General features: G+C 39.6%; 1 protein-coding gene across 2 annotated transcripts in view; it reads left to right on the forward strand.

Moving 5' to 3' along the window:
• The window catches only part of WBP4 (WW domain binding protein 4), a 59,896-nt gene extending 51,957 nt beyond the window's left edge, over positions 1 to 7,939 (forward strand). For both annotated transcript variants that reach the window (XM_073894488.1, XM_025874809.2), the window contains exon 10: positions 7,581 to 7,939. In XM_073894488.1, coding sequence (XP_073750589.1) covers positions 7,581 to 7,791 — 211 coding nt within the window. In that variant the 3' untranslated portion in view covers positions 7,792 to 7,939. The remainder of the gene's footprint in view (positions 1 to 7,580) is intronic.
• Positions 7,940 to 12,279: the final 4,340 nt, after the last annotated feature.

Raw genomic sequence — 12,279 nt, forward strand, 5'->3', positions numbered from 1 at the left:
TTTTAAGAATTAATACCTAGGGTGCCTGGGTGTCTCAGTCTTTAAGCATCCGCCTTCAGCTCTGGTCATGATCTCAGGGTCCTGGGATTGAGTCCTGCATCGGGCTCCCTGCTCAGCAGGGATCTGCTGCTTCCTCTCTCTCTCTCTCTGTCAAATAAATCTTAAAAAAAGAATTAATACCTATTCTTAAACTACACAAAATCAGAAGATGAAGGAAAGGTTCTATATTCATTCTATGAGGCCAGGATTTCCCTGATTCCAAAACCAGATAAAAGACACTACAGAAAAAAAGAACTACAGGCCAATATCTCTGATGAACATAAATGCAAAAATCCTCAACAAAATATTAGCAAACTGAATCCAGCAATACATTAAAAAAAATCATTCAAATCAAGTGGGATTTATTGCAGGGATGCAAGGGTGGTTCAGTATTCCCAAATCAGTCAACGTGGCACATCACATCAACAAGGGAAAGGATGAAAAACATCTGATCATTTCAATAGATGTAAGAAAAGCATTTGACAAAGTACAACATTCATTCATGATAAAAACCCTCAACAAAGTAGGTTTAGAGGAAACATACTTCAACATGATAAAGGCCATATATGAAAAACTCACAGCAAACATTGTACTTAAGGTGAAAAACTGAGCTTTTTCCTCTCAGATCAGGAACATAACAAGGTTGTCCACTTTTAATCAACATAGTATTGGAAGTCCTAGCCACAGCAACCAGACAAACAAAAAGATCCAAATTGGTAAGGAAGAAGTAAAACATTCATTATTTACAGATGGCTTGATACTATATATAGAAAACCCTAAAGATGCCACCAAAAAAGTAGTAGAACTGATCAATGGATTCAGTAAGGTCACAGGATATAAAATCAGTATACAGAAATCCAGGGCCCTTGACTGGCTCAGTTGGTGGAGCATGTGACTCTTGATCTCAGGTTCATGAATTCAAGCTCCGTGTTAGGTGTGGAGCCTACTTTAAAAAAAATACTTTTTTCCAGAAGTCCATTGCATTTCTATACCCTAATAGTGAAGTAGCAGAAAGAGAAATTAAGGGGGAGAAACAGTTGCATCAGAAATAGTAAAAACCTAGCAATAAAACTTAACCAAGGAGGTGAAAGACATAAATTCTGAAAACTGTGAAACACTGATGAAAGAAACTGAAGATGGCGCAAATGGAAAGATATTCCATTCTCATGGATTTGAAGAACAAATACTGTTAAAAAGTCCATACAATGAAAGAAACCTACAGATACGATATAATCCCTATCAAAATACCAACACCATTTTTCACAAAACTAGAATACTGAAATATGTATGGAACCACTAAAGTCCTCAAATAGCCAAAGCAGTGTTGAAAAAGAACAGAACTTGAGGTATCACAACCACAGTTCTCAAGATGTACTGCAAAGCTGAAATAATCAAAACAGCATGGTACTGGCACAAATATAGACATGCACATAATAGAACAGAAAAGAACCCAGAACTAAATCAGTGATTATGTGGTTAATTAATCTTCAAGAAAGGAGGCAAAAAGGTGCAATGGAAAAGTCTCTTCACCAAATGGTGTTGGGAAAACTGGACAGCTACATATAAAAGAATGATACTGGACTGCTTTTTTATACCATACACAAAAATTAAATTCAAAATTAAAGACCTAAATGTGAAACCTGAAACCATAAAAATCCTTGACGAGAGCACAAGCAGTAATTTCCCTGACATCCGCTCTAGTAATATCTTTATCTAGTAATATCTAGTACTGTCTCCTGAGGCAAATGAAACAAAATAAAAAATAAACTATTGGAACTACACCAAAATAAAAAGTTTCTGCACAGCAAAGGAAACAACCAAGAAAATTAAAAGCATACTGAATGGGAGATGATATTTGCAACTGACACATCTGATGAAGGGTTAGTATCCAAATATACAAAGGACTTATACAACTCGACACAAATATTCCAGTTATAAAATGGACAGAAGACATAATGAACAGACATTTCTCCAAAGAAGATGTACAGATGGCCAACAGACAGACATATGAAAAGATGCTCAGCATCACTGATGATCAGGGAATTGCAAATCAAAACCCACAATGAGGTATCTCACACCTGTCAGAATGGCTAAAAACTAAAACACAAACAGCGAGTGTTGGTGAGGATGTGGAGAAAAAGGACCCCCCCGCCTTGTGCTGTTGGTGGGAATGCACACTGGTTCAGCCGCTATGGAATACAGTATGGAGGTTCATCAAAAAATTTAAAATAGAACTACCATATGATCCACTGATTCCACTACTGGATATATACCAAAAAATATAAAAACACTAGTTCAAAAAGATACATGCACCCCTGTGTTTATTGCAGCATTATTTATAATAGCCAAACCATGGAAGCAGTCCCAAGTGTCCCATCAAGAGATGAATGGATAAAGGTTGTATATACATACAATGGAATATGAGCCATGAAAAATGAAATCTTGCTATTTACAGCAGTGTGGGTGTATCTACAGGGTTTAATGCTAAGTGAAATAAGAGAAGGGACACATACCATATGATTTCACTCGTGTGGAATTTAAGAAATAAAACAAGGAACAAAAGAGACAAACCAAAAAAACAGACTCTGAACTATAGAGAGCAAACTAATGGTTACCAGAAGGGAGATGGGGAAAAAGGAATGTGTGAAATAGGTAAAGCGGACTAAGAGCACACTTGTCATGATGAGCACTGTGTCATGTATAGAACTGTTGAATCACTATATTGTGCACCTGAAACTAATATAACGCTATATGTTAACTATATTGGAATTAAAATTAAAAATTTTTTCTGGGCGCCTGGGTGGCTCAGTCGTTAAGCATCTGCTTCTGCTCACGTCATGATCCCGGGGTCCTGGGATGGAGCCCACATCAGGCTCCCTGCTCCGCGGGAAGCCTGCTTCTCCCTCTCCCACTCCTGCTTGTGTTCTCTCTCTTGCTGTATCTCTCTCTGTCAAATAAAATCTTTAAAAAAAATTTTTTTCTAATAAAAAATAGGCATCCTAGTCCATTGTTTGTGCTTTGTTTTTCTACCAGTCATAGCCTTTTTTTTTTTTTTTTTTAAGATTTTATTCATTTTTTGACAGAGACACAGCGAGAGAGGGAACACAAGCAGGGGGAGTGGGAGAGGGAGAAGCAGGCTTCCTGCCGAGCAGGAAACCCGATGTGGGGCTTGATCCCAGGACCCCGGGACCATGACCTGAGCCGAAGCAGATGCTTAATGACTGAGCCACCCAGGCACCCCCGCTCATAGCCTTCTAATTTAAATTTGAGTAAAACGAGTTTGGGAATTTCAAAGTTCCCCATAATGCCATTGAAGTTCAGAATTACTTTTGGCTAAGTTGATCCATTTTAGTTATAAATGTGGATGCATAGGGACCATAGATTTTAAACATAAAACAAGCCAGAATCCCAGAAAGGTGGAGAGGAAATGGCGGGGGCGGGGGGGCACCTTCAGGCATTTTGATGACTGGGCTCCCATTTCTTAGAGACTTTTCCCTAGAGCAGAAAAAAATTTCTAAACAGCACAATTTCAGCAGGAACAGTCTGGTTCCAAAAAGGAGTCAGACTGAAGGTTACAACAGTTTCAGTAGGCAGAGTCTGGGTTCAGACAGGAGTTGGGCCAAAGACCAGTACAATTTTATCAGGAACAGTCCAAGTCCTAAAAGGAGTCAGACCTGGAGTGCCTGGGTGGCTCAGTCGTTAAGCGTCTGCCCTCGGCTCAGGTCATGATCCTGGGGTCCTGGGATCGAGCCCCGCATCAGGCTCCCTGCTCGGCGGGAGGCCTGCTCCTCCCTCTCCCATTCCCTCTGCTAGTGTTTCCTCTCTCGCTGTGTCTCTCTGTCAAAGAAATAAATAAAATCTTTAAAAAAAAAAAAAAAAAGGCCGAAGGCCAAATAGGTAACCTCAAGAGATTTAAAAACAAGAAAAACCCAAGGCCTTAAGACAGATCCCAAATGAAGCCTGGGGAGCTTGAACACAAAGCATGGCACTCAAAATCCAGGGAAAAACTTACCTTCAAATCCCTGCAAATCCACTTGGCTCTGTAAGTACATCATCTCTTTGCTCACCAGCCTCACAGTTGCTGAGGGTCATCACTGGATCCCATTTCTGATCACCAAGTAGTGTTAACCTTAAAAATAAAATTGTCCATTATTTTATCAGCAAAAAATGGATTTATTCAGGAATAAATTGCAGAGAATTGCAGTCTAGGACAAATAAGATAGGACAAAACCATTGGCAAGTCCACAGAAGGAAGGAGAAGAATGCCCTTTTATAGAGGAAAGTGGGATATTGGGAAAACTTTTATGAACAAAAAAGTCCATTGGATTAAACTGGGAACTGTAAGTATAGTGGCTTTTCATTGGCTGAGATGTGACTGTCTCTCATTGACTGGATTGTTACTGTGGGAGGAGGAAAGCCTCCTCCTGCTGGGATAGCAAAGTAGTATCCATGTGCAAGGTCCCTCTCTTCCTCTTGGGTCTGGAATTGAGGAGTGATAGGGTGTAAGAGTTTGCCCTGCCGGCCTTCTGACTCCATTCTAAAAGGTTTCCTTTTATTTTCACATTTTTAAATCTACATGGGGGGGGAATGTTTGTTCTACCTTTATTACATTGTGTTCAGATACTATAACCTTTACAGTTCTTGCATTTGAATTTGGAAATGATTATGGTTTTGTGGAAGTACTTGTGTAATTATTTTTTGTAACTGTCCCAAAGTTATTTGAAAAGACATTTCTCTGTAAGATGTTTACTTGCAGGCTCTTGCCTTTTCTTTTGAATACAAACTTTTTTTTATCTTTCCTATAATCCCACTTAAGCAATACTACAGGGGCACCTGGGTAGCTCAGTTGGTTAAGTGTCTGCCTTTGGCTCAGGTCATGATCCCAGGGTCCTGGGATGAGCCCCACATGGGCTCCCTGCTCCGCGGGGAGCCTGCTTCTCCCTCTGCCTCTGCTTGCCACTCCCCCTGCTTGTGTTCTCTGTCAAATAAATAAATAAAAATTTTTTAAAAACAATACTACAGCTTGATCACTCTATCAAAATACAGTATAACGCACCAAGATTCAAGTGAAATACATGAATCTCACATCAAATTTCTTGACTATAGATTCATTTTTCCAGTGACCAACCCTACTACTCTTCATTCCTCAAATGTTTCTCTCCTTGGTTAGTAAAATTTCTTACTTTCACTTGGAAGCAGAGTGGTCTAAGGGAAAGAATATAAATTTTAGGTCAGACAGACCTGGATTTTAATCCAAGCTCCACCACTTCCATAAGTTTGATTGACCAAGTTATTTAACATCTTTAAACCTGTTTCCTCTCCTGTAATAAAATAATAAAAAGCCAAGAATTAATACTCCCATCAACTGCAGGGGCTACTAGCCTTCTTAGGAAAAGCACCATTGTTAGCAGTCTAAGAGAAAATAGGGAAGTAGGAAAAGCAAACAGTTTTAATACAGTAAATAAAAGTTTTGGGAGGCATATGTTTTCAAAACAAATCAGATTTAAGACCTATTCCAGTGAGAATCCCTATTTCCTGCATCCCCTCATCAGATTTTGAGGAAATTTTTATCCAATTATTATCTACTAAGATAGGTTCTTCCTCAAGTGTTTTATTATGCAGAAGTTTTGTTTTAGTTTTGAACTGCCCATTACTAGTTTGAAATGTTATTTTTGTACTTACATTCTCTGTTTTTGTTTTGTTTTGTTTGCAGTCCTAGCAAATTTCCAAACTATTTTTGCATTTAAAAAGGAGCATGCCTGGCTGGCCCAGTTGGTAAGGCGTGTGACTCTTGATCTTGGGATTGTGAGTTCAATCCCCACATTAGGTTTAGAGATAACTTTTTACTTAAGGTTTTATTTATTTGAGAGAGAGAGAGCACGAGCAGGGTGAGGGGGAGAGGGAGAAGCAGACTCCCCGCTGAGCAGGGAGCCTGACGCAGGGCTCGATCCAGGGACTCTGGGATCATGACCTGAGCTGAAGGCAGATGCTTAACCAACTGAGCCACCAGTTGGTCAACTTTTTTAAAAAAATTCTGTCTTTAATTACTATGTCTATAAACCTACTTTTTTAAACCTGTTTTTATTCATGTATATGTAGGATGGGACATAAAAAGATCTTGCAGTACTATTGCTATAGATCTTTCTATGTAGTCTTTCTGAGAGGGAAGCAAATTTGTTATCATGTGCTTTTAAGATAATTGAACCAAATAGGCATTTAGTTGTTAAGTCCTAGCCAACACAAACAAATGGAAAGATATTCCATGCTCATGGATTAGGAGAAATAATATTGTTAAAATGTCCATACTACCCAAAGCAACCTACTACAGAAACAGTGTAATCCCTATCAAAATAACAACAGCATTTTACACAGAACTCGAGCAGATAATACTAAAATTTGTATGGAACTGAGTAGCCAAAGCAGTCTTGAAGAAGAAGAACAAAGCCGGAGATAGTACAACCCCAGATTTCAAGACCTACTACAAAGCTGTAGTAATCAAAACAGTATGGTACTGGCACAAAAATAGACATATAGATCAATGGAATAGAGTAGAGAACCCAGAAATAAACCCATGTTTATATGGTCAGTCTACAATAAATACTGACTAGGTAATCTTTTGGTTTCAAGTGATAGAAATTTAAGTTACCTTAAATAAAAAAGAGGTTATTAATTCAGAAGTTCTCAGGAAGGTTCTACCTACCAAGCTGTGGGAAGGGCAGAAATTCGGCTGAGTCTCAGGAGTTACTGGAGCAATGAAACATTGGCAGGATTATCTGTCTGCTTCCCCCCTTTGCTACTTTTCTCTGTAAGCCAGCTGTATTCTCAGTCATTGCAGAATTCCTTTACATAGGAGATGTAGTTCCCCACAGATTTTACACTCTTAGCCACTACAGAATTAAACATAATGATCTTTTCTTGGCCATGTCAAAAAGCTCATGGGTAGAACTGATAGATGTGGCATGACTTAGTTGCTCTCTTAGGGACCAGTTGACTGTGTAGAGGGTGGGGTACTATGATAGGTTCATGTTAATAAGGTACCAATCTCTAGATTAGTCAGCTGATTATGTTTACTAACCATGTGGGTGTTTGAAGGACTAGTTGTTAAAAAGAGTACTAGACAAAAGGCCATGTAGAGTCTCCTACCATAGGACAGTGGGATCCCATGGTTTTCATCATGTGCTGTGTAAGCCCCCAGAGTCCTTGTCACAGTTCATGGCAAGATCAGTTTCCATAAATAACTTATCCACCTTAACTTGTACTGCTAGTCATGTATAAGCACAAATATTGCCTTAGATGATACGTACTGTGCAGAAGGAATAAAAGATGATACTTTTCTGGACATGTATCCACCTAAATAAGTATTCTCTATCTTAAATAATATTATAAAATGATTATCTTTAAGTAATTTCCTAGTTTGAAATGACTTTTAACTTCTCACTATCATTAGAAAGATGATCTTGGGCCTTTGTTGGACTCAGAGGTTATGTAAAAGTTTGTCTTAGTCTGTCAAATAATGGTTATATTTTTACTTTCTGTTTCAGTGAGGAGGTAGATTTGGAACTTCCAAGCACTGAAAATGAATATCTATCAACTTCAGAACCTGATATTGGTGGGCAACCCAAAGTGATATTTAAAGAAAAAACAGTCACTTCTCTTGGAGTCATGGCAGATGGAGTGGCCCCAGTCTTTAAAAAGAGAAGAATTGAAAATGGAAAATCTAGAAATTTGAGGCAACGAGGTGATGATCAATAATTATAAAAGAGCTTTTTGTACTTGCTTTTTGGACAGCATGGAGACTGTACATCTTGAAGTTCTTCTGTGTTTGTTTAAATGCTAAAAATTTAGATTTATTCTAAATGTATTTTATGTGAATCTAAAATAAATCTTTTTTTATGTGAAACTTATTTTTGCTCCTAAAATGGAAGCCTACCACATTTCATTGTAATACAGTGTATTATGTTCAGTGTCTAAAAATTGCTAATTGTGACATAATATAAGATGCTATGTATCTGTTATTTAAAACATGGAAAAGCAAGGCCTTTATTCCATTCTTACTCAAAAGCACATTCTTATCCTGCACTGAAAACGCATTACTTTTGCACACTGATATTAACTTATCCAAGACATACGAATCAGACCATATAAGAGAAAATTCACAGGCCCATGATGGTTCAGTTCTGAGGATCCTGTCAGAAGGCTGATGGAGAAAGTGTATGTATGTTAGCTTACCGTACTCAGTTTAAGGTCAAGGGCCAAAGAACAGGACTGCTACTCAGGTACCTCAAATGTAGCTGCTTAATATGGAATGAAAATTGGACCAAAGGTAGATATGTGTATTTTCCCAGTTCAGCAACAAGCATTGCTTAAACATTATTACTTTAGGGGCACCTGGGTGGCTCAGTTGGTTAAGCGACTGCCTTCAGCTCAGGTCATGATCCTGGAGTCCCGGGATCGAGTCCCGCATCGGGCTCCCCGCTCAGCGGGGAGTCTGCTTCTCCCTCTGACTCTCCCCTCTCTCATGCTCTCTCTCATTCTCTCTCTCAAATAAATAAATAAAATCTTAAAAAAAAAACATTATTACTTTAAGTTAGGCATTATGCTAGGAGCTGAAGATACAAAGATGAATAAGACGTATCTCTGTTCTTCATGACTTCTCATGCTAGCATAGTCACACAGTCATGTACTCTGTTTAACAACCTTATATGTACTGGAAAATAATTTTTAAGGCTTATTTAAAGCTATGTAGATGAAAGCTTGAAAAAAATGGTATGGTCTCTGGCTTCCATAAAGTTTTTAGTGTTCTCTTAGACAAATGGGAAATGTCTTATTTTCTAGTTAAATTTCTTAAAAAGTAGAATTTTATTTTATCCATTTGAAGTAAGTTTCTTCCCTTTATTACTCCAAAATCTTAAAATTATATTTTTTATAAATTGTACAGTATTCGTTTGGTAGTAAATATTTGTCTTTTTAAGTTTACTAGTGTACATGTAAGAAAATGATAGCTTATTAAAAACTATGAAAAATAATATTGGGGTTTTTTTCCTTTAATACTCAACAGAGTCAATGTAGCATTGGTGAAGCAGTGTTTGGAGATTTGTCTTTATATTTGTTCAGTCTACTTATTTGTATATTTCATGAATATATAGCATTATGATAAAGAAATATTTTAGATTCTCAATAGCCCATTTGTCATCTACCTAAGCAGTGTATTTTGGTGCTTGACTGTCCTCAATTGGAGAAGGTAGTAAAACCATAAATGGAGTGCTGCTTTATTTTACCCCCATTTAGTTCATACAAAATATGCAAAAAGAAACACACCTTATCAGGAGCTTGGGAAGATGGTGGAGTAGGAGGCCTGTGGGCTCACCCCATCCCACGTTTATAAGTCAGTAAACAGGAGCACAATCCAAAGACTGGCAGAACAGACTCCACAACTAAATACAGAGAAGGAACTGCATCTGAAAGATTAGGAAGGTCAGAAAGGTAGAGGGAGGCTGCCCACGGGAGGGGAGGGAGCTGTGCATGCCGAGAGGGCAGAGAAACGGGCCTTGCATCAGGGAGCTCACATGGGATAGGTTAATCCCCATAAGGTTTGGCTTGAAAAATCAGAGGGACTGAATTCTGTGAGTTTGTAAAACCAGTGGGACTTGGAGCCTGGAGCTTTAAAAGTCAACGGACTCAGCCCTGGGCAAGTGATCACTGCATTTCCACCCTTAAAGAGCAGCCTGCTTACAGAGGCAACATAAAAACAGCAGTTTGCACAATGCTGGGGGGGAACAGGAGACAGATCTGTTCATACTGAGCACAGAGTATGTTAGGGGACTTCAACAATGAGGGAGCTGGCAGGCGCATTTTCCTCCCACACCCCCCAGCATAAACACGGAGCCACCTGTGGGAGGTGGCGCTGCACAGACACCGCTACCGAACATGCTACCAGAACAACACACGTACAGTTACCCCAGAGCCCTTGCCTTCAAGCCTGCTAGCCTCGTCCCCGGGCTCAGCGCAAGTTTTGGTTTGTTTAAAGTGTTTGTTCTTTTAAGTAATCTACACACAGTATGGGGCTCAAACTCCCAAACCTGAGACCAAGAGTCGCATGTTCCCCTGACTGAGCCAGCCAAGCGCCCCTCAGGGCCAATTTTGTTAAAGCTGCGCTTACACCCTACTGAGCCACCTGGTAAACACCTGCCCCTGCGTGAATTGCTCAGCTGCTGCCCCACGCCCAACCTCACACCCCGCCTTGGCCCTAGCGAATAGCCCCCAGCTGCCACAGTGCTTTGGGGGATCAGGCATAGGACTAGAGCCCCAACAGAAATTTTGCTGACACCACTGCCCTGCTGCCAAGTTCCCCAGCAGGCATGCCCCTCAGAACTGGCCTGCCTGGGTCCCACAGACACCACGGAGAACAAGCACAGCCCCCTACAGCAGAGTCCGTGCAGGTGCCTGCACTAAAAGGAAAAGTGACTCACACAACAGGAGGGCATAAGCAAAATGTGTAGGATACTCTCCTAAAGTGCCAAGTTCTGATAAACAGGACAACTGCACTGCAGGGCACTCCAGGACCTCCTCTTCATAAAGTCACTACTTTTAGAAGAAGACCATGGTCCCTGGGTGGCTCAGTCGGTTAAGGGTTGGACTCCTGATCTCAGCTCAGGGTTGTGAGTTCAAGACCCTACTTTAAAAAAAAAAAAAAAGCAGAAGACCTAGCTGACTCTCTTAAATGAAGAAACAGACACAGAGAAGCAGACAAAATGAGACAGAAATTTATCCCAAATCAAAGAAAAAGACAAATCCATGGCCAGAGATCTAAGCAAAACAGATATAATTAACATGCCTAATAGAGAATTTAAAGCAATGGTCCTAAGGATACTCAGTGGACTTGAGAAAAGAGTGGAAGACATGAGTGAGACATTTACCCAGAGATAAGGAATAACATAGCAGAGATAAAGGGCTCAATAAACAAAATGAGAAACACATCTGATGGAATAAATAGTGGGATAGAAGAAGCAGAATTAGTGACCCATAAGACAGAGTAATGGAACATAATCAAGCTAAACAAAAGAGAAAAAAAAGAGTTACACAAAACAAGAACAGGGAATTCAGTGACTCCATCAAATGTACTAATATTTGCACTATAGGAGTCCCAGAAGAAGAGAGAAAAGGGGGCAAAAAATTTATTTGAAGAAATAATAGCTGAAAACTTCCCTAATCTGGGGAAGTAAACCGATACCCAGATGCAGGAGGCACAGAGAACTCCCATCAAAATCAACAAAAGCAGACCCACACCAAGACATTACATTGGAAAAGTATGGTGCTAAAGAAAAAAAAATCTTAAAAGCAAGACCAAAGAAGTGAATATCTTACAAGGGAAAACCCATAAGGCTAGTAGATTTTTCAACAGAACTTTGAAAGCCAGAAGGGAGTGGCATGCTCTATTCAAAGTGCTGAATGGGAAAAATCTGCAGCCAAGAATACTTTATCCAGCAAGGCTGTCATTCTGAGTAGACAGATTAAGGCTTTCCTGGACAAACAAAAACTAAAGGAGTCTGTGACCACAAAACCAGCCCTGCAAGAAATATTAAAGAGGAATCTGTGAGTAGAAAGGAGATACCAGGGGTGCCCGGCTGCCTCAGTCATTACAGCATGTGACTCTTGATCTTGGGGTCATGAGTTCAAGCCCCACATTGAATACAGAGATTACTTAAATGCAAAAAAAATTTTTTTTAAAGGAGAGACCAAAAGTGACAGTATAAAGGTAGGAAAAACAAAAGCAGTAAAAATGAATATTTCTGTATAAAATTAGTCAAGGAACTCACAAAAAAAGGATTTAATAATATATACCTAAGATATACAGAGGAGAGGAAAAAAGAATGGGTTCAAACTTAAACGACCATCAATTTAATATAGACTGCTATTGAAGAAGAGTTTACATACAAACCTAATGATAACCATAACAGGGGCACCTGGGTGGCTCAGTTGGTTAAGTGTCCAAATCTTGATTTCAGCTCAGGACATGATCTCAGGGTTGTGAGATTGAGCCCCACATTGAGCTCCGCACTCAGTGCAGAGTCGGCTTGTGGTTCTCTCTCTTGTTCTCCCTATGCGCCCCCCCACCCCACACGCTCTCTCTCTCTCTCTCTAACAATAAATAAATAAATCTTAAAAAAACACTAATAGGGTGCTTGGGTGGCTCAGTAGGTTGGGCATCTGCCTTTGGCTCAGGTCATGATGCCAGGTCCC

This window comes from Callorhinus ursinus, unplaced genomic scaffold (assembly GCF_003265705.2).
Source record: "Callorhinus ursinus isolate GAN/ISIS: 27379988/994484 unplaced genomic scaffold, GSC_fseal_2.0 scaffold7, whole genome shotgun sequence".
NCBI lineage: Eukaryota > Metazoa > Chordata > Mammalia > Carnivora > Otariidae > Callorhinus > Callorhinus ursinus.